The sequence below is a fragment of the Clarias gariepinus genome, chromosome 3 (assembly GCF_024256425.1).
Source record: "Clarias gariepinus isolate MV-2021 ecotype Netherlands chromosome 3, CGAR_prim_01v2, whole genome shotgun sequence".
In the NCBI taxonomy this organism is placed as follows: Eukaryota; Metazoa; Chordata; class Actinopteri; order Siluriformes; family Clariidae; genus Clarias; species Clarias gariepinus.
Genome location: NC_071102.1, coordinates 14,624,585 through 14,648,413, shown reverse-complemented (window position 1 = coordinate 14,648,413; position 23,829 = coordinate 14,624,585). Strand labels below are relative to the sequence as shown.

Genomic DNA, 23,829 nt, shown 5'->3' with positions numbered 1-23,829 from the left:
CAGTACGCCAGATCCATGATCAGATTAACTGCTTCACATCCGAAACCCTGGCCCCCCAGGAACTCCCTTAATAGATCAAATATGTGGAAATGGCTTGAAACAAGGTCAGGACTGTACTGGGGATGAGGCAATAACTTCCAGTCGAGTTCCTGTAATCACATTATAATGTATTCTCTAATTCATTGCATGAATTATTGTTGAGTAGCACTTGCTAATTACCAGCTTTTCAGTTGAGCACAACTGCATACTATAACGAGTTTCTGCATTATCAGTGCTTCCTGTTTGTGTAATATTTTTTTGAAAGTAGTGCTGTGTGTGCAAGTTAGTGGTATTCCCCTCATCACAGGACCGCTGCATACACACTGCATGCCCACTTGCCTACTGCATTATGTTGCCAAACATGCAAGAACATAAAACACACCGTATACACAATCTCTCACACACTCTGTGCTGCTCATGCATTATGCGATTTATGAACAGATATATGAACGGGGATTTGCTTTCATGTTCAAGTTCAAGTGTTTCTAAGACTTGCACACGCAGCCAGCAATTATACATTTAGGTTTAATCAATGCAACTGATACTGAACTGCATTTAATCCCTTTTATTTCAAGATCCATTGTTTGTTAAAAAAAAAACCCACCTCTACAGCACTAAATAAAATACCACTGTATATGTTTTATTCCTTTGTTCATATACCATTTATTACCACATGTACAAAAGTACAGATCTGAAAAGAATTACACAAACAGTGAAGATGGAGGTTGAAGCTTTCTCACACGCAAGAAAGCAGAACTACAGATATCTACAGCAAAGTGATATGGATGGCACTGGGTTCAGATTTTACGACAAAAAGGCACAAAAGTTCACAGATCCGAAGACGGGAAGGAGGCTCACGTGGCTCTAATTTGCAACAAGAAGATCTACGACGGGGCTAAAACTTCAGTAAGGCACACAAACACAAGGGCTTTGGGGAGGGTCACTAAATGCTATCTTTTTTTTTTAAATAACTGCTGTAATGTTAGAACACAGTAAACATTTACACTTCAATATTTATTTCAATGAATAAAACCCTGCTCATCCATGTTTGCCTGGCTGGAGTCGTGCACTGGTTCTTAAAAACACCAAAGTGCATTATGGGTGTTCTTTACCTACTGCAGTGCATTGGATATTTTATACAAGGCTGTGAAACTCAAGTCAGACTGAGAAAAAAACAGCCCACTGCGTAAATAATTATGACTCTGTCCCTGCTGCTCTGGAAATGATCTACAGATACAATATAATATAATACAGCTTATATCCAACAAAAAGGTGTTGTGCTATACTGTATGTTCATGGAAACACAAGCTTCAGGTTCATCTGTCATTTTGTTTCATTGTGTGATTATACAGGATAATGCATGGATGATCTGAAATATGGAGAAGTTAATATTGAGTCCCAGGTGTTCCAGCTCTGTTGTCTTTCACAAAACACTGAAAATAATCTGAAAATTGATTTCAACTCAATATTACTTGTGAAAGAAAGAGAAAATATCAGATGTTTTAAAGTTCATGACAGCTCAGGCATGTGGTTTTGTATCTTTAGTCAGTGCCACTGTTCAGTAACAGATCTATGCCTCCGCATGTTCAGCATTAATAACCGTGGGCTGCCACTCTGAGACACATCATGACTGCCTGCAGGGCAATTTTTTTCCAGATGCAATAATCTGGGGTCAGTCCTCAACTCAATACAAGACCCAGACACTGAATCCAAATCAGCATCTCTTGACTGTAATTTGTTTATCTTCACTGAATACGATCATGTACAGCAATGGTATGTAAAATATAGTCTGCAGGTACGTATGTGTTATAGCTATTAAACAGACAGAAAGACATTAAAAAAACAGTCTGCATCAGACTACTATAGAAAAAGCATAGAATGACACCAATACAGTAGAAAAGATTATACAATTTTGAAAATATTGGAAATATAATAAAATAAAGACTAACTGAACCTCTAAAGGTAAAAACAAAAACAAACAAGTGTTTCAAGTTTGAGTATTAGTGCTTTATACTGGTCCATAGCTGTGACTATGGCTGATACAGAAAAGGATTTCTTTCTTACACAAAAAAAAGCTTATACTGTACTTTGAATGATCCTAGAGTAATATCTGTACAAAAGGTTCATAACGATCAAAATGATCCCCCAAAGCTAAAAAAAAAAAAAAAAAAAAAAAGCTAAACCCAATACAGTGAGGCCCAAATGTCTGAATCCATGGACATGTTTAATTCCAGACCCAGAAAGAATAAAATCAGCTCTAACACAACCTATTCATTTTTTTCTTTAAGGTTATCCGAATCAAGAACGATCACTGCACTGAAGAAGAAAATCGTCTTTGCATGCAACAACCTCAGCAGACAGACACTATGGATTTGAGCATTTTTTTTCACCTTAAAACTTTAAGTCCAGTTTGGATCCATACTCTTGGTCCACCCCTGTATTTTTTCATCTAAAAATACGGTTCATAACTTTTTCCCGAATATCCTCATCTTTCCAACTCACTCTAAAATTTCACTATGGATTCTGCTGGTTATGTTAAAATCAAAGTTTTGTATGAAACCAAAATAGAGCTGCACTTCTTGCTTGCTTTATTATTTTCTCCATATTATGACACTGTTTACTGAGAAAGCGATGCATTATGCAGCAACTAACACCTCTACATTACGTCTCCATCCACATAACTGTTTTGACAAATGAGAAATTTCCTGATTGTGGACTCATACGATTGGAGTTTTCTGTATGTAATGTATGTATATGCTTCCGAGTTTGGTCTGAGAGAGAATCCAGTACCATGATAATGATAAGAGCTACATGATCTTAACAGGATAAGCAGAAAAGACAAATTACTGATTGTCTGAATTCTGTCATGCCTCAATCGGAAAAAAAAAAGGTATAAGTATCCTTAAAAAAAAACCCGCCCTCAGTTTCTCAAATCCTGTACCTGCCTCTTTCCTTTCTGTCACCCATTAACAACACTCGTGAATTTGACAACACAAAGGATAAAATCACAACGGTGTGGATTATCTTCAGAAGCAGGTGTTTCACTGGCTGAACGCATCCATGTTCAGGTCAAGAAGGACGCGGGTGAAGTTGTTGATTGGTCCGATTGAGCTGAGGGTCATGGCGGCATCCTGTGGCCACAGCAGATTGGGGCCGAACACCACGGCCAGGTTTATATTGATCATCTTGTTTACCTCGCTCTCAGCTGACACCTACACATAGGAAACGCAAGTCTGAGTTAATTTTGAACCTGTAATTACAGCCATACAGTTATATATAAAAAAAAGTTAAACAGTAAACTGCTCACATGTGCCAGGAACACCTGTGTATAATGTGTGCGATAAACACACAATTCTGCTTAGATTAGCTTGAGCTACAAACAGGTCAGCATCCATGAAAGGACAATTGTCTTATTGGGATTTAATATCTGGTGTTTTCATAAGGCCTAGTGCTGAAAACAATGTTAATTTACCTAGGGTTACTGGGTAATACAACCTAGAAAGCACTGTTCTCCATAATTATTACGCATCATGAGAATTAACTTAAAATCTTAACTTAACACTAAAATCCCTGTATATTCGAATGAAGGTCCAAAAAATGGATTTGTTAGCAAATAAGAGAGACTGTTTGGCCAAAATTAGAAAAGCCATCATATGCTCTTATAATAAAACCTTGGATTGCGAGTAACTTGGTCTTGAGTGTTTTGCAAAACGAGCAAAAATGTTGTTATAAATTTTCTCTTGATAAACGAGTGAGGTCTTGCAATACGTGAAGTCCATATGCGCTTTATCTTTCCAGCGTCATGTGATCACAACTGAGCCAATGGTTCTTCTCTCTCTCGCACTATGAGATTGTGGGTAATCGTCTCCCATGCTCTGTCCCATGCGCTTGCGTCAGATGTATAGTCAACATCCTTGCATGAGTGTACTGTCTACTATATCACTGTATCCAAGTGTAGTGACTATTCTTTACTAACTGTACTGCAACAACAGGCTTGGTGAAGGAAGAGGTTTAAAAAGGCTGTAGCAGTGCAGGAGACAAAGCTGTTAAACGACACTGCAATGTCACATTCCTGCAAACTCATCAAAAGAATGCAAAAGTAAGTGTCATTAGAGAGATTCCTTGTTAAAGTTGCACAAAAAGAGGCCTCCAAGTGGCACAGTGCTCGCCAGAGATCCGGAAATCGATGGTTCAATTCCCGGGCGATGCTGTAACCTCTCGCAGCCGAAGGTCTAGATTGGTTATTGATGATCTCGCTGACTGGCAAGCTATCTGAGAGGGGAGGGATGAGAGGTACTTAGTGCTCCCACATTAATCACGGCTCTACAACCAATCAGGGGCGTCTGTAAGCTCACGCAAGTGAAAGGAGCAGATAGCGCTGTCCTCTGAGTGTGTTACTCCGCCCCAACGGTGCGCGAGTAGGCAGTTCGAAAAAGATGCGGTCGGCTGGTGTCACGTGGTTCGGAGGAAACATGTGATAGTCTCAGCCCTCCCGACTGAGTGGTACTAGTACACTTAATGTGGTGCCCCCTAGTGACGGGGAGGAATTGGACACGACTAAATTAGGGAGAAAATCGGGAAAAATAATAATAATAAAATAAAAAAAATTTTAAGTTGCACAAAAAGATTCCAGTAGGGCAACAGATAGCAGTGAATCTGTTAATGATAGTGTAAGTCATCCTACCTGTCCTAGTGATAGTGAAAGTCATTGTTAAAAGCGCTATACAAATAAAATTTAATTTAAAATTGCCCTTGCCCTAGTGATAGTGAAAGTCATCCTACACAATAACCTCCTCTCTCTCGTCTCCCTCCCTCAATTTTTTTTTAGTTAAGTGCAGGTTCATTTGTTTTATTTTTACTTTATATTTAGTAATAATCATGTTTATATGAAATTTTTTTTAGTTGTGGAATGAATCATCTGAGTTTCCATTATTTCTTATGGAAAAATTTGCTATTAAACACACAGACACAGACACACACACACACACAGACACAGACACACACACACACACACGCACACACACACACACACACACACACGCACACACACACACACACACACACACACACACACACAAAATCCCGGAACAAATAATGCTCACAATCAAAAATTAACTGTATACTTAATTTGACCACCGTCAGCTTAGGTGGTGTTGTGTTAATGTGTTAAAATGGTTGCTCCCAAAATGATTGCTCTCGTTCCCAATTAGAGTCCTGGAATATGCTTGTGCGATCAGAGAATAAAAACTCCACAGACGTGATGGCGTGGCCATTCAGGTCATCGGCTGATTTATACTGTATGATGGGTGCATTGCTTCATTGCTCTTGGTCAACCACATGACCTTTTTCCATTGTTTCAGAGTCATGTTCAATCCTTTTTTTTCTGATTAGCTTCAATAAAAAGCTCTTTTGTTATTGGTACACTTCTGTTTATTCCCAGTCCTGAGAGTTCTCATTGCAGTGTGTGTGAATGCTCTTACCTTCACTATTAAACATAGCATTTTGAAATAGTGCCATTTTTAGCCAGGCATACATTTATAATGTACAGTATAAGGTAATGTTCTTGTCAACACACGGGCATGCTGCTTTGCTGACCTGAGCGAGAAACTGGACGAGGAAGCGCAATGACACATAGTTCTCCTCAGGAAGTGACGTCAGCATGTTCCGGACTGTAAAAGCTTGAGAATCACTTTCCTTGCCTGGAAAAAAATAAATAAAACATAAATCATGCTTTAGGTAAGGCGGAGAAAATGTCTATATACAGTATAGTATGTACAGAAGATATCCCATCATCCCAAGTGATTGTTCTAGTCTGGAGGTGCTGTGAGTTTGTGCCAGGTGAGAGTGCCACTGCTTACTGTTAAAGTTAACGACGTCGTTGTAGAGTCTGTACGTGAGCAGAGGTTCTGGCAGCTCTCTGAGGAACGTCTTTAAAATGACTGCAGCCAAATGCACGTCGTCTATCTCAAAGAAATCCACCTGCTCACCTACACCATATACGTACACACACACACACACACACACACACACACACACACACACACACACACACACCTTAAAAGTCAATATTTACATTATAGCACTTGTGCTTAAATCAAATCTTAAGTATTATAAAACTGAAAAAGAGATGCCTGGGTCCAGTTCATGCACTCTTTCAAAAGAGCTGTTTTTTTTTAGTAACATGACAGTACCTGAGTTGTATTTGAGTTTGATGTTCTTCACCTGATTCACGTTAGCAGAGCGCCGAAATATTCCCTCTGTTTTTAGACCTGAGAGACAGCATAGGACGCGGCAAGAGAAAACATTAACTGGATAAATCCACAACCACTTACACAAGTCTTACAGTATTACAAAACCATGAATTTCTTTTTTCACAGGGATGGGCTCCTAGACATGGATTAGACCTAGACTGTTTGTTATGAAACACAAGTGGAGTAGCCATTATCTCCATTAACTAAAATAAAAAATATAACAATACAATAATGAAATAATACAATATGGTCTTGTGTGTGTGTTCATGATGATGTAAAGCCCATGTACATTTTAATGCAAAAACATCTGGATGTCTGAAAAATAATCTCAGAATGTAAAAAAAAAAAAATATTTACACACCCTTTTCTCGCAGGAAATTGATGGTGTCTCGCATCACCAGCGGGACCCCGGTCCACTCTGCACCCCTGTCTTTTAACCTGAACACAAACACACACCTGTCTTCAGTACAATAAACACTTACTCGATAAACCGGGGAAGCTGATTCTACTCGACAATATACATGACAAATTATTAAAATAAAGATCAAATAGTGATTGAGCTTGTGATCGTCTTCTTGGTCATTACAGTTTGTCTAGATTATACTCATTACAAAGAACATTCTATTAAAAAAGTTTGTCCATTTTACTGCATAAATAGACAAGAGTGAATGTTACACTGTATGTAAGAAACAACATGATCTGATGTAATCAGCAATGTGATGATGTGATGCCCTGGGTTTATAGCTATAGTACATTTAAAGTTATGAATAATCAATTTCCAAATCACACATTTCCACTCAGCAGGACTGGGGGTACACCACAGCCAAGGTTGGCAACCTGTGACTTTCATTAGAGCAGTTAGACTAACTAGCCAAAGATTTACTTTTTTTAGCATACCATTATGTAGGCCTAATGTTGCCACAAAGTTCTTGTACTTGCATGCTGTAGTGTTACAGTTTCTCTTTAGCTAAACTAAGGCACCGATTCCCCTTACTTCAGTAAGGGTTGTTGTGGAAAAACTTGAACAAGCCCTGACCTCATCGCTCCAAAGACTTGGATCACTTGTAATGCCGACTGCATGCCAGACCTGACCTTACTAATGCTTCCAAAAGCACATGAGCGTAATAGTCAGATGTCCACTTTTGCCATATTGTGTATAAACAGCCAATCATTTACCAACCCCTGACTTTCTTTCTTTTTTTCTACTTTAGACATAGATATAATAATAAAAATACAGCTTGTCATGTTACAATGAAACCAGAAAACACAAATTACAGAAAAGACAAAAAGCTTCATCTTCATTAACTGTTATATAATATTCTTTAGTACTGTAAATAGAAACACTTTTATGATCAGCTTTAGTGAAGCATGTGCCATACTAGGTTATCATTCTTCTTATTATTATTTTTGTTGTTGTTTTTTAATGCATACATTAATATAAACCTGTGGTTTGCCAGCACTATTGTCAAAGCTGCTGTTATAGAATATTAATCAATACCATCGGATCAATCAGACAACTCAACAGTGCTGTAGTAAAAATAAACGTATACAATAGTTGGTTCACTAACAGTTGGTCTAGCATGAGTGAAAGTATGATGGTAAGGTCAACAGTACTGTTCTGAGGAGAAAGCAGCTGCCCACATCACAGAAACAAGAAAATACATCTAATAACGTTTGATAACATTTTTGACCTCATTTTTGACAAGGTTTTGGCTCTCATTTTCAGTCCAGCAGTTTAAGAGAAATGTTTTTTGTTTGTTTAAGCCACACAATGACCTGTAAATCATTCGAGCATAAAAACATCTAACTTAAGTCATGAACCAGTGGAAAAACAGGTGCAGATGATACAGGTGATGCTGAATCCTGAGTGGTTGGAACAGATGAGAGGGGAAATGAGGTTGCTGCTGAGGCTGTTACATAACCAACTAATTTTTAAATTGAATTTTAAGGCACTTTGCAGCCTGTCATTAGTTTAATATACATCTTTTAATTTAAATTAACATAAAGAAATGAGGGAGGGGGCGCAAGACTTTTGAACAGTTCTGTATTAAATGTATGTTTAAATACCTGTAAACGTTTATATAGTACACATACTGTATATTTAATGAATATATAAAGTATAATTGTTCAGCAAGTCACTTACATTGAGAGCGGTACCCCAAACTGCTGGAAGGGCAAAGGAGTGCTCGGGGTGGGAGAAACTGGGCCGGGTACCACTGATGGCTTCAGGTTCATACGGATTTTATCATCATACCTTTATCCAGGAAAAGATAAAATAACAATCATGTACACTTATAAGCAGGATTTAATACCATGTATTAAAATGTAATATATGGTTATGTAATGTATGAGTCTTACTCTCTGACTCGACTGGGAATAACCAGCTTATCACACTTCACTACCTCCTCCAGTTCACTTAGATAATTCACGTAGTGGACCTTACGGCCAAACTTAAAGCTGTGGATTAAACACACACACACACACACACACACACACACACACACACACACACATATTATATACAGTAGTACATGTGAATAGTATATTTACATCCAGAGTGAAATATATAAAAATGTGTAAAAGTTAGTACACCCTCTTTTAATTTTAAACACATTAAAATGTGTTTTTGTGTAAAAACATTATTTAAAAAAAATCATCTGATCGCAGCAAGTCTTAGTATTAGGCAAATACTACCACAAACAAATAACATACATCTTTTTCCCAACTTTTTATTTGGCAAAAATTAACCCATAACGAAAAAAGTGTGCAATATTAACTACCCCATGACTCAGTAGCTTGTAGAGCTCAATAACTTAAAGTAATAGTTTTATATATGTCTATTTGTCCCTTACATCATTGTGCTGTAATATTTGGTCACTACCTTTTTATAACATTGCTTCCGTTAATTGAGCTATTTGGGCCATCTTAAAGTCCCACCACAGCATTTCAACTGGGTTGAGGTCTGGAATGTGACTGGGTTCTTCCAAAATCCTGATTCTTTTTATCTTTCAGCCATTCTGATGTAGATTTACTGGTGGCCTTTGGATCATTATTCCAATTTTGACCAAACTTTAGCTGTCGGATATATGGCCTCACATTTTCCTGTAGAATACTCTCATATACAGAGGTGATGGTTGACTCAATGACTCCAAGGTGCCCAGGTCCTGTGGCCCCATAACAAGCCCAAATATCATCCCTTCACCACAAGGTGTTTCTGCTGAAATGCTGTTTTTGCCAAAAATGGCACTGGGCATAAAGCCAAACATCTCCAATTTGCTCTAATCTGTCTTTAGGACATTTTTACAGAAGTCTTGTGGTATGTTCAAATGCAGTTTTGTCAACATCAGTCGTGCTTCCATGTTCTTTTTAGACAGAAGAGACTTTCTCCTGGCAACCCCTCCAAACAAACTTGTTCCTTTTCAGTCGTCTTCTAATTGTGCTACCATGGAATTTCACTGAACTTGAATTTTTACTGATGTTAACATTTAACATGCTGAGTGAAGCCTGTAGGATCTGAGATGTCTGACCTTGGGATGTCCACTCATGGGAAAACTGCACTAATGCTTTACATTTGTGAATTATCTTTCTCACAGTAGGAGGCTGAACTCCAAATTCTTTGGAAGTGGTTTTATAATCTTTTCCAGATTGATGTACAGCAACAATTGCTTCTTCAAGACTTTTGCTAATGTCTTCCTTTTTTGACATTGTGTTAAAACACCACTAAATGACCCAGACCAGCAAACAGCCAAAACTTCTGCCTTTATAGAGGTCGGCATATCTGCTGATGATCAATTAATCAAGGTCTGATGATTAGCAGCTCCTGGCTGATGGAAGGATTAAAAGGGGGAAACTTTCTTCTTGGCTTAAGTTTTGTTAAATAAATAATAGCATGGTAAAAAAAAAAAAGTTATATTTTATAATGTGTCTGAGTTTGTATAAAAGAAATTAGCATTAACATATTACACTTGTGTGTTTATAATCTGTGTGTGTTTGGTGTTGACCTGATCAGTGGTTTGAAGAAGATGAGGACGGTTCTGATAAACATGGTGGGATGGACGATGTAAAACGCCTTAATGTTCTTCTTATACCTGAAAAAGACACAGAATTAACTTCACGATAGTGTTCTGTATACAGAAAAAAAAATTAAGACCATGCTGCAAATGTATATCTAGTGAGAAATGGTGACCTACTTTCTTTCAAACTCGCGGTAGGCCTCTCGTAGCCAGCTGAGGGACAATTTGTTCTCACTAGTCATGCCGTGGTGGAAGTAGATCAGAGTGTAATCACTCTCCACATACTTATCCAGGGTGTCTTTCAGGTACCTGAAATGCCACAGTTATAACAGGCAGTGATCACAGCAGTTCATTTTCTGTGAGTAAAAGATCACTCAGTTCTCAGGAAGCCACTTTCAGGCTCTTGATTGCTGTATAAGGAACTAAAAGAGTTAAATGATACAATGGTGCCAAATATCTAGCAATTCTCTTAACTCTGTAAGCTATATATTCCATACATAAACATAGCTTTAAAAAATCAGCAAATCAATCAGGAACTAACCATAGGAAGCTGAGTGTTCATGTAATATGGGTGTGTATGTAAATTACTGAGCAGCAGTTACATTAAAATGGCTGGTCTAATTTTGTCCATCACAAGAGTTCTGAGCCATCAAGGCATGGATTCATGAAATCTCTGAAGGTGTGCTGTGGTATCTGGAGGAAGCTTTAAGATCCTCCATGGATCTCACACTTATTAGTCCGGCACAACCCACAGATGCTTGATCAAATTGAGATCTGAGAATTTGGAGGCCATGTCAACACCTTCATGTCAACATCATTAAACTATTCAGAAATCATTTTTGCAGTATCTCAGGGTGCATTATCCTGCTGAAAGAGGCAACTACCATCGGGGAATACTGCGGCCATGAAGGTAACAATGTTTCGGCAGGTTTTAAAGGAACCTCCACATGAATGGCAGGAACTAAGGAAGAACGTCTACCAGAGCATCACACTGCCTCTGCTGGCTAGTTGTTTCTCCATAGTGCATCATGATGCCATTTTAAAACAGTCATAACTTTTTTTTCCCCAGCAATTTGTGCAATAGTAGCTCGCCTTCATTCATCAGTGAGCCTTTGCTACCCCATCACTGGTTTACTGGTTGTCCTGCATTGGACCATTTGTTGTATGTACTTACCACTCCACATCTCATGCCCTGCCCTTTTAGAGATGTTCTGTCCTATTCATCTAGCCATTACAATTTGGTTAATGACTTGGTTGTTGAGTCTAGAGTTTGTTCCTCTTTAACGGAAAGTGTTATATAGTGCAAGCGCACTCCAGCAATTACTTTACAGGAAGTCCTATTTCCACACCGTCAGAAATATTTTGAACAAAACAGAACTAAAGTTTTAGACACAAATGCAAATAATTTAAATCAAAAGCACCGAACAGTGTAATTTATAGACACTTACATCAGTAACATGTGGTGGTTTAGCTGATGTTGAGGTGGCATGCGACACGCACTGAACACTATCACCTTTCGGCCAAAGTTATCATCACCTGCACAGAATACGGTGATAAGCGAGACAGGGAGAGGCAAAAAAAAGGCCAGAGTTAGTGATTCCTGTTTATTGGTTGCTTTTTACTGCACAGAAATACATTTAGATTTGATGGCTCACCTGCCACTTCCACTATTTGATGCCTGGCAATGTCATAGAATTTATCATCCCATGTCAGGTGTGGGCTGAGGCTCTTAATATCTGTAGCTGAACAGAAGAAAGGGGAATACTTATTGTAGTTAATTTGTGCACAAAATATGTAATAGTTTAATGGACGTACTCAACACAGACACATTGTGTGTAATGACCAATGAAGTCTGTTTACTGTCATGAAAAAAACTGTGTACATACACTACCGTTCAAAAATTTTAGAACACTTTCTAACTCCATGATGGGTCCTGATTTTTATTTCTTTCTACATTGTAAAGAAATGCTGAAGGCGTCCAAAAAATGCATTAATCTCCTTTGAACAGTTGATATTGAGGTCATTATCCTTATGCTCTGTAAAGACTTCATAACGCCTCTAATCTGAGGTGCTGTTAATTGGTCATTTTTCAGGCTAATAACTCTAAATGAACTTCTTGTCTGCGGCAGAGGTAGGTTTTGGTCTCGCCCTCCTGGGATGGTCTTTATGAGAGACAGTTTCATTATGGTGCTTGACGGATTTTGCAAATGCACTTGACAATACTGTTCTTGCAAGAACTATTACAGAAAGACTGACCTCTGTGTCTTAAAATAACAACTAACTGTTGTTTTTGTTATGTAATTACCTAATCCCATACGTGTTATTTTATAGTTTTAAAATCCCCAGTATTGTTGTAGAATGAATAAAATAAATCACTAAACAAAAACAAAGAAATTTGCAAGTGACCTCAAACTTTTAAACGGTAGTGTACATCTCTGAACAATTGTATTCTGGCATGTAAATGCCATGGTTATTACATCTTCAGGCAACAGAAATAAGCAGATTGTCTCGTATAATCGGGATAATAATCGCACTATTATGATGATACCTAGGTGTAGAATTGATCTGAATTGTGAATATTGAATTAACTGAAACTGAATTAATATGATGTTGGCCCCGCCAACTCTTCTGGGAAGCCTTTACATAAGGTTTAGAAATGTGTTTATGGGAATTTTGATAATTCTTTCAGACGCGCAATTGTTAGTTAAGGTCAGACACAGAGTGAGGTGAGGTCAGACAGAGTCCTGACGTCAACAGGACAGAACACCTTTGGGATGAATTAGAGCATAGACTTCGAGCCAGGACTTCTCATCCAACATCTCATCTGGAGAAATTCTCATAAACACACTCCTAAACCTTATGGAAAACTTGTGGAGTTGAAGCTGGTATAGTTGCAAAGGGTGAGCCAAGATCATATTAAACCCTAAGGACTAAGAATCGCATGTTACTCATCTCATATGCATGTGAAGGCAGGCGATAAAAAATACTTTTGGCAATACAGTGTATATAAAGTAAAAAAGTATTGACCAATAAATAAATAAATAAATAAATAAATACATACACAAATAAATAAATCAGTCTATGTGACGATTTTTGAATTGCGATTAAAAATAAAAAATCATGACCACTAAACTCAGCTCACTAGCATTGTTAGTTAATTTCTTAGATTCGTTGCTTCTACATATGTCGTTTATATGAACATCAAGGACAAGTGAATTTGGACAAGTTACTGTAATAAAAAAGGGAAGAAAACTGCTTAAAAGGACACTTCGATCTAAATGATAAGTGTAGGCTAAGGATAAACCTTAATGTAGTTTTATTCTGTTTAAATTACACAGAAATGTGACTCACTTTGGACTGAAGAAATCACAACAAATGTTTAGAAAGTTATTTATTACCAAAGGTCAGATTGAGTTCATATAACTTATAATAAACACTGAACAGTTTCTCTGCATAACACAGATATTTAAGATATCTTTTAACAGTAATACTATTTTAAAAAATATATTTTTTTTCTTCTTTTTAAGGAGCAAAGCAAGTGGAATTCCATATGGAACTTCTGCAGGTTACTTTATTGTCGAACCTTCCTTTTGCTTCCACTAGTTGATAATTGAAGGGAAATGTGTGAATGTTTTACCCGTGCAAACAAATGTGCTGCCAAGAAAACACTCTCATGGATTTAGACACATGAAGCTCGAAAGTTTAAATGACATCTAGCGTTATATAAAAATGACATAAAGCATAAGCAGGTAAGAGTATAAGAAAGATAATAGTAGTTTAGAATGGGGGAAAAGGAAGATGGGTGAGGAGGAGGTTGGTGTCCCCTTCCATAATAACACTCTCAGAGGTTTTCTCTTTTTTTTGTTTCTTGGCCTTCGATTTGTACGTATTAGACGTTTTTTTTTAATACACATAAAAATCTATTCAGAGTATTTGTTTTTTCTACGTTGCACACTTGCGCTTTATAATAAAATCCAATTGGCTTGTTTAGCCACATGCCAATTCAAACATGGGGATCTAAGCAGAGAATGTTAGAATTCAATTCAATTCAATTTAATTTGTATACCACTTTTAACAATTGACAGTGTTGCACAGCAGCTTTACACAATCAAAATAATTATTTAAGTTTGTATGAGATGTGAACGTGTATGAATCAAAATGATAAGATTGTCCCTGATGAGCAAGCCGAGGGCGACGGCAACAGGGGCAAGGAAAAACTCCCTGAGATGGTAATAGGAAGAAACCTTGAGAGGAACCAGCCTCAACAGGGAACCCATCCTCATTTGGGTGATAATAGATAGCAGGGGTTGATCTGCATCATACTGTGTGAGACTGAAAGTTCAGTATAGCAGGATATGTGTTTAAGTTAAAATTGAAGAGATATAATGATCCAAAAGCAGGACATAGGCATTTAACACAGGACGAAGTAGATTTGATAAGGTGATGAGGGAAGATTGGAAAGAGGAAATACTATATTCGTTATCAGACTAGTATTCTACTTCAAGTAGGTAAACACCCCAAGGGACTCTGTGAGGAATGCCATCTAATTGAGACTGTCAAGCAGGTTCTGCTCTTGTGTAAGAAATATTGTATATGTAGGAGAGGCTAGACATGCTGTCACAATTCCAAGGGCTAGGGAGAGTAGTGAAAATTAGCAGTGAAAGCAAATAGTCTGTTAGAATGGGGAGTCACTGATCAGAGAAGAAAGGATTTCATGTTGTTTTTGAGGCAGACTGGACTGGACAGTCGGCTTTAAAGGACAGGGAAGCTGAGGGGAGAGATCTATAGGTGGCTTTGATGCAACTTATAGAACTCCAACTAAAGGCGCAGAATTGTACTAAGAAGAAACATGTAGAGAAGAAAAAGTGTGTGGAAGTGCCGGATAAATCAGACAGAGTTCAAGACAAAACAAGTCAAGACAAGATCAGTTAAGGAAGCATTAGACATTTTTTATGGAAGGCCGGACTGGAAAATCGACTTTAAAAGCCGGGAAAATGAGGCAAAGTAAAACCTACAGTTAACGGTAATGTAACCTCTGCCAAATGCCTAAATGTAAATGTAAATGTAAACCTACTGGATTCCAACCACCGTTAAACAACAACAATGAAGAAGTCGTCCCTTTTAAGAAATGGAAAAAAGGGTGTATGAAATTATTCCCCCAACTTCATACCAGTCTTCTGTTTGTTTTAATGCTTTTTATTATTATTATTTTTTAGTTCAGCCTTTATTCATCATATGAATAATTCAGTGATTATTTATTTATTATAAAATCTTTATTCTTCGCCTTCTTGTTAGCAGGCTGAGGTCAGAGTGCAAGGTCAGCCATTACACAGCGCCCTTGGAGCAGACAGGGTTAAGAGCCTTGCTCAAGGGCCCAACAATGGCAACCTGAAGGGGCTGGGGCTCGAACCAGCAACCTTCCAATCAGTAACACAGAGCAATAACACACTGAGCTACCAAACCTTGCTTGGACCCATGTGATTGGCTCAAATTCACACAACCTAATATGTAACAATGTTTTATTCCCTACATGGTGCATAAAGAGGACAATAAAGAAAAACAAATAGCAACATAACAACCAGCAAATACCCAAGTAATAAAATAATTTGAACTTAGTATAGTCATCCGTGTTTTGTTTTCACGTGCGTGTTCTTATCCTCTAGTTATTGAGCTAATTGCTAAACTAAAGTCACAGTTTTATTGAATACAGCAAACAACGTGATAATCAAATCAACTCATTCATTCACAGATTATTTTTATCCACAAAGATTTCCATATTGGGGCAGACTTCTACTGATTTGCTATCGAGTGGGTGGTTTTGTTTATGGTCTGGTGCAGATATGGCAGTAGTTTGACAGTAAACTAAAGACAGGAGCACCCACTGGGGAATAAAATGACGTGAGTCAAGAGGCTTTCCCTCTAGTTTAACCCTCACAATAACAATGAAATCAGCTGGAAACTTCATACTAAATACACACTGCAAACTGGAATCTTTTGGTTCAGTTAATGTTGGTGTTAATGCTAATGATCCATGATGCAGGAAAACCTGAAAGGTAAACTCGTTTAAACAGGTCTGACACTCACAGGACTTGCTGACGCTGACGGGTTCATCCTGTGGCCATTGCTTTTCCGGCACCAGTTTCAGCTGGTCGAGAGCCGCACCGGGAGAATCGTCTCCTCCCAGATCATCGCTCAGATCCACCAGCAGGTCTGAGGACATGACTGTCCTCTATAACAGCACACGCAGAGACCTGCCAAACACACAGACATCACATAAAGACACACTGTATATATCAGCTCCTGACTTCACATTTGCTACGAAGAGCTACTTAATGACTTAAATTAGAAGTCATTCAATAGACCTTTATAAACATATATAATTTTAGGCATATATAGATTTAAATCGTTTAAAAAAAAACAAAAAAAACAGCAGTACTCAAATAAATAAATAAATCCCACAAGAATGTGACACGATCAGTTAAATCAGATGAATAAACAGCTTATGATTTAATGATTCAAAGGACCCATATTTTACTACCTTCAAGTTAAAAACAAATATCCCCTAAAGTGTCGTGTGTCTTGACGCTCCAGCTGAAATACCCCTCAGATAAATTTGTACATTTATTTAACTGCCTCTGTTTCACTTCTCTTCCAAATACACCATTTCAGTGTCTATGTAAATGAGGGACTGCCGAGCCACACCCTAAAGAGAGCAGCAGAGCTGAGCAACAATCTGAGAATGGGTATCTTCACATTAGAGGGGAAAAAAATCTAATGTAACCACATTAGTGTAGGTCAGACAAAACCTTCCATTTTAAACAATGCATTGTAATAATGGGCAATTCACTTTTGCCCAGATTTTAAGTATATTTAAAAGGGACAAAAAACTCTTCATAATTACACTTTATTAGCTGCAAATCCTAGCATCTTTAAGGATTTTATACACGTTTAATCCTGAAGTACAGTACCACTCAAAAGTTTGGACACACCTTATGACCCCATGGTTATTCCTGTTTTATTTATTTATTTATTATTGTTGTCCTCCTACACTGTAAAACAATACTAAAGGTGTCCAAAATAAGCAGTAATCTCATTTGAACAGTTGATTAATTGGTGATTTCTGAGTCTGGTGACTCTTAATGAACTTCTCCTCTGCAGCAGAGGAAGGTTTTGGTCTTGTTTTCCTGACATGAGGTGATTGAAGGGTTTTACAAATGCACTTGACAATACTGTTCTCGCAAGAACTATTCCAGAACAGACTGACTGCTGTTGTTGCTGCTACTACATAATTACCTAATGCCTTAGGTGTTATTTCACAGTTAAAAATTTTAGGTATTGGTACATAATGTAGAAACTGGTACTGTATTTTGTAAGATCAGATCTCTGGAACGATATCATACTGCACTCATATACATCATATGAAAATATTAACCATCTTATTATAGAAAACGCAGAGAATCAACAAGGCCATGGATGTGTGTGTAATATATTATATACATGAGCATACACACATATATAAATAATATCTGCTTTTTTTCCCCCGTTAATGTACTTGATGACCAAAACGAAGGACATGACCTTGGCTTCTGTATATGAAAACAAAGCAAAGCTGAGACATTATTCTGTTACTTAATAGCCTTAATCATGAACACTTCATCAAGGCTATAATCAAATGTGCAGTCTTCCTCTAAAACAAGTACAAGTCTGATCTCATCATCATCATCATCATCTGGCATGTTACGAGAGAGATTTAATGCAACATAGTTAATAAAGAAGACTTGCATCACAAGTTCGACAGAGGAAAGTTTAAACTTCCGAAGAAGAAGGTTAACAGACTGGTATTTCTTTCATTACAAAGTCTACTATGGCAACACACACACACAAACACACAAAACCCACACATCAACACTGGAACAGGTGGTAAACAGCTGGCTCTTCACTCACCCACTAGTGTATAAAGCCTTTATTAAAAGCTTCTCCAAATCCACAAACAATAATGTTGCTGTTCAGAGCTCACTTCTGTCTCACATATGCGTGCACACATGCACACACACCCACACACACACACTCTATAGATACAGGATGATGAGTGGTAAAATCTTCGCTGAGTTGTTCTACCTTCAGTTAAGGTCTGCAGTGAAGAAACCACAAGGCCACGTGTGAGGTTTTTATATCATCCTAACAGCTTCGATGTCGTGACTGTGCGCTTCAGGGCTCTTTTAGAGGAAAGAAAAAAAACCTGACAGATCTCGAACATGGTCGGCATAAAGTAACTGTAAATGAGTTGCTGCTAATAGAGCAGGAAACCCATTTCTGGAAGTGCGTGGACGTGTGTGGACGTGTGTGTAGCTGTAAGCGCTTGCTAGATTCAGATACTGATCTGCTCCGACGTTTGGCTTCTTTATATAACGTGACCGGGATGCATGTGTTTGTGTGTGCGTTTGTTCAGAGGTAGAGCATGACGGCCGTCGAGGCAGGAACAGCAGCTTCACACACCGACACTTCGCGTCTCTGTGTTAGAGGAGAACTGACGCAGCTCGACGATCTATAATTGGTGCGTCACAGGCCACACAAATACTACTAGGATGTGAGAGACACAATAGATTACATCGACACAAACCATTTTAAAGAATTAACTTGAGGTCTCTCTATTTCCAGGCCGTTGATGTTTATGTGTTCAGCTCACATACTGGTATTTAACATGTAAAGAACAGCATGATGAGACAGGAATTAAAGGTAAATAATCGACCTGATGCGGAGTACTCCCACGCTGATTGTTTTTCTCTATCAGTACACATTCTCATACACCATGACTTTTTAATTTGCGCAACAGCAACATCATTCTCTTACAGCAGCTATAAACAGTAACCTTATCTCTTGCATTCTTCCTCTCTTAAAACCAAACTTGTCATGTTACCAAGCTATACATGTAATAAAACAATTATTCATTTATTATTAAAAGAATTGCTCACACTATTATAAGACATTTTCCAGCACATTTAAATAAAAAACAAACAAACAAAAAAAAAACACTAGTCTAAATGATCCCAAATAACCAAGATCCAAGAGATTAGAGATAGACCAAGAGTGGCCCTGAAGCTCCACATATTTTATAACAATAAAATGCGTAATCTTTTACTGCAATGCTGTAATGACGACACTGAAGTGTTCAGAATATTAAGAAAATCCCAGTTATTCCCTATTATTACTTTCAATACATGCACAACCACTTAAAAAAATACAATTGAGGCGCATCCCTTTCCTTCTCTGATGGACAACAGCACCCAAACCAAGACGTCATGTTCAGAAAAGGTTGGCATTTAGAGTTACACGTGGCCTTGCACCTTTTTCAGCGTGAATCAGAAGCGCTTTATCGAAGCACGACACGGCCATGAACCAGGATTTACAGAGAACAACATACGTTTGAAATAGTAGCATAGTCTCTTTAGTTAACAGTGAAGATTGAGAACTGTAAGGGATGGTACTTTCCAAAAATATGGCAAAGAAAAAAGAAAAAAACTAAAAATGAAACATGTTTATACTCACTAGTCTGTATTAAAATAGAATAACACTACTTCCATGCTGTATTACGCCTGCAGGCTTGGACAACAAACTTGAGCATCAGTGGTTACTTATATAACAACAGGAAGTCGTGAAAGTCTGAAAGTCTCTCTCTCTCTCTCTCTCTCTCTCTATATATATATATATATATATATATATATATATATATATATATATATATAACAAAATGTCTCTCAAAAGTGTGTTATGCATTTAGGCATGCACACGTAGTCAGGACAATCGCCTGAAAGTTCAAACCGAACATGATTTAGGTTGTTGTTTGTGCCAGATGAACGCCCAACTCAGTGAGCAGCAGTGCTCTGGGCGAAAATGCCTTCCAGAGGCCAGAGAAGAAAGGCCAGACTGGGTCAAGCTGATAATAAGGCAACAGTAACTCAAATAACATCTAGTTATAACCGAGGTATGCTGAAGATCATGTCTGAATGCACAACACGTTAAAACTTGAAGCAGATGGGCTAAAGCAGCAGAAGACCACACCAGGTGCAACTCTCGTATATTTTAGATTCAATACACGTACTGACATATTTCCAGCCCCTTTTGTCTTCATTTCAATTATTACAGCTCATGAAAATAAAAAAATCATGAAAACTGCACTTTTAAATATTTCACAAAAAAGTATTTACAACACAGAATTTCTCAAATATTATGTTTACTCACAAATCTGCCCTCACTACTATGGGCTTCTTAGGCACAAATTAGCGCATCAGTGTGACATGGCATTGAAGCGATCAGCCTGTGCCACTTCAATATTAAAATGCACTGTGCCGGGGGAGAGAAGTAGAACTGTGTGAAATCTTTCTCATGACTGGATCAGGAAGTTGCCAAGGCTGGGCTTGATGTCCCATATGACCCTGTTGCCAAATTGATTAACAAATTGACAAAAAAACATACTTTTTATTTATTTTTAGTCTGTACCCAACGTTTGTGTGAGAGAAACCAATATATCCTGTAATTTATATGTACACATACTGCATAATCCAAATCACTCCAGATGTGTTTACAAAGTAAAGGTAACATGTAGAAATGTTCAGTACATAAATAAAGTGTTAAAAAAAGCATTAACGTCTCTTAGATTAGAGATCCAGCTGTAAATTGTTATTCTTTTTGTGTGGTGATTCATGTATCGCCACACTGACTGAAAATCGATTTTTAGAAACTATTTTTACGTTTATAATACAGATAAACCAGTAACTGGTGATCAGCTGATCAGTCTCAGACATGAGCAACTCTGTACCAAGCAGAGAACCTTCTAAGTGGTGTAAAAAACACATTTTCATGGTGCTACATTATCAAAAATCACATTTGTTATAATACAACAATCTGTCTGGCAGCCAGTCAACCTGCACACTGTCAAGTTAAGTTGTGAGACGATGAAGGCATTTGAGGAGGTAAAATGTTACTGTTCCTTTATTATCCTACAGGTGGTACACTCTAACCCATTCAGATAACTATAACACTTTATCATCCTCTGTGGTAAGTGTAGATTTATTTGTTGTGTAGAATTATTTGTTTAAGCTGAAGATTTTTAGAAATAATAAACATGGCGAATGACCGATATACAGTAACAATGTAGCTTTTTGTTTAATTTAATCTGAAGTAAAATGTTAAACTCTTGTATGTGAAATTAGTTTGTATTGTTTGAATGCAGCGCTTGGTTTTGATGTAAGAAAACTAATGTTATAAGTAATGTGTTGCATTTAATTATTCATTAAACTTCTCAAATTCAAATTTTATTTGTCACATACACAGTTGTACACAGTACGATATTCAGTGAAATGCTTATACGACCACCTGTGATCTTAAAAATAAAAACATATAGATAAAAAATATGAATAAAAAGAAATACAATAGAAAATAAAAATTAACTAAGATAAAAAAATACAAATATTCTGTACAAATAAAGACCTTCTGTACAATATGGAAAATATACATTTTGTCTAAATAGAGAAAAATGAAAATAATTCACTGGGGGGGTGCAAATACGCATGAAAACTGTCTTATTAAAGACACTTGTGTACAATTGTCCAGAAATTAAAATATAAATATGTAGTGTAAGTGTGCATGAATCTAGGTGTCCATTAATGTCCAGGATGACATTAAATAAGAGTTTCATTGAAGTTTTAATATTGGAACAAAACCAGGGGACAATTTAATATCGTATCATGATATTTATAAAATGATGAGCTTATTTTCAAACAGACTGATTCAGCTTTGCTCTCCCAAGAAGGGTTCAGAAAATCATTCCTACCATTTGCCATGGCATATACAATGACTCATCTCAATATAGCAGATTATAAGAGTACCTTATATATACTAATGCCATTATTCACTGTCATTTCAGGCACACATACACTGACAATTTGCTGTTGTTCTATGTAGCATCATCTGCAATATTAATTGTATATTTACAATTACAGTCTACCTTTCCCTCTTACAACGGTGCGTGGAACAAGCTGCTGCTGTAATGCAATAATTTCCTTTACGGGATCAATATAGCATATCTATCTATTTATCTATCTATACTGGAGTTGTGATACTGTGATTTGAATACAGTATGATACCCTGTGGCACAATCTGCTGTTTTTTAACAGTGATTAATTTGTGAATTATCTGATAACTAGAATAGTACGCATGTACGTACTGTACTGTATATGAAGATGTCAGATATTTACCAGTATGTTACTGTAGGTGTTACTGCACAACTCAAGCACGGCTGAAGAAATGCCATCATTGTAATGCAGGCGCGCGCACACAACACACGCGCGTGCACTCAAACTGTATGTGTCAAATGAACTAACAAAACACACACACACACACACACACACACACAGTAACTCTCTTAAACTGTGTGAGTGTCAAATGAACTCCCCGAAAACACACACACACACATATATATATATATATATATATATATATATATATATGAACGCTGTTATCATCACCAGACCCAGAAACATTGCACTAAAGCATTATCACTAACAGCTGGGTGTGTTTATTATGAACAGGTCGTATTTTTCTGGCGTCTGTTCCACGGGGGAAAACAACACACACTGTCCACACACTGTTTATTTACGTGGAATCCACAATATGACCCTGAACTAAGACATGAGAACACTTTCCCTGCCTCTGCTCAGACGACTCACAGAATCAAGATAAACAGACTAACGCTAGCTAGCAACCTGTTTCTGGCTGGGTATATGATATACTACTAAACGAGTTTTAGTCTTCTTAAAGAAAAAAAAAGAGCATAAGTAATAATAGAAACCCGAACGATTGCTTTACCTGATGCTCGGAGATTTCACAGCTGTGCCAATTCAGCTATTTATCCAGCACTTCCGGTTAGAGCCTCCCAATCCGACCTTCATAATAAAAGTCCTGAATTCGATAGACGAGTGTAGTTAAAATATTATTAAAAATTATATTTAAAAAATAATAATATTAAATATAAAAAAATAAATAAATTGAATTAAAGCATACATGGCTTAGTTGCATACATGCACTGTAGAATTTTACTTCCAGGATGAAGGTTTGAATCCCACCTCGTACTATGGAGGTTGTATGTTCTCCCAGTGCTTGGTGGCTTTCCTCCAACAGTCCAAGGACATGCAATCACTCCCTGCATTAGGATTTGGATTTAACATACTATATTCACTTAAGTAAAGTATGAATATAAATTCTCCACTGTAAAGTTTACACAGCAGTTTGCACTACCTTAGTCAGTCTGTTTTTGTACACCATGATGTAACGTACACTGTCTTTTTTAAACCCCTCATACATATATCGTACCTTGTGACTGCAGTCGCTCAATAGTTCAGGACTATAATTCCCACAAACACTGATGTATTAGTTTTTATAATTTAAATCTGTGTTGAAGTTACATCAGTAACAGTTAAAACCATAGCTATGTTTAATAGTGAAAGGAAAAGCATTTCCAAAGACACAAT

At 37.3% G+C, this 23,829-nt stretch overlaps 1 protein-coding gene across 1 annotated transcript; it reads right to left on the bottom strand.

Annotated features, from left to right (window-relative positions):
- Positions 1-589: 589 nt before the first annotated feature.
- arhgap1 (Rho GTPase activating protein 1) lies at positions 590-23,257 on the bottom strand. Its single transcript, XM_053492828.1, has 13 exons — positions 23,168-23,257; positions 16,388-16,554; positions 11,959-12,045; positions 11,752-11,839; positions 10,481-10,612; positions 10,292-10,378; positions 8,649-8,747; positions 8,434-8,544; positions 6,652-6,728; positions 6,231-6,308; positions 5,898-6,026; positions 5,635-5,738; positions 590-3,251 (listed from the first exon to the last, which is right to left on the bottom strand). Exons 2-13 carry the CDS (start codon positions 16,521-16,523, stop codon positions 3,081-3,083), a joined length of 1,299 nt encoding a protein of 432 aa, XP_053348803.1. The 5' UTR covers positions 16,524-16,554; positions 23,168-23,257; the 3' UTR covers positions 590-3,080.
- Positions 23,258-23,829: the final 572 nt, after the last annotated feature.

Excerpts from the sequence above, each read along its gene's own strand:
- arhgap1 (XM_053492828.1), bottom strand. The coding sequence starts at position 16,523 with ATGTCCTCAGACCTGCTGGTGGATCTGAGCGATGATCTGGGAGGAGAC. Across the intron at positions 8,545-8,648 it reads ATTCCCAGTCGAGTCAGAGA|GTATGATGATAAAATCCGTA; the intron begins GTAAGACTCATA and ends TCCTGGATAAAG. Across the intron at positions 6,027-6,230 it reads CAAACTCAAATACAACTCAG|GTGAGCAGGTGGATTTCTTT; the intron begins GTACTGTCATGT and ends TATATGGTGTAG.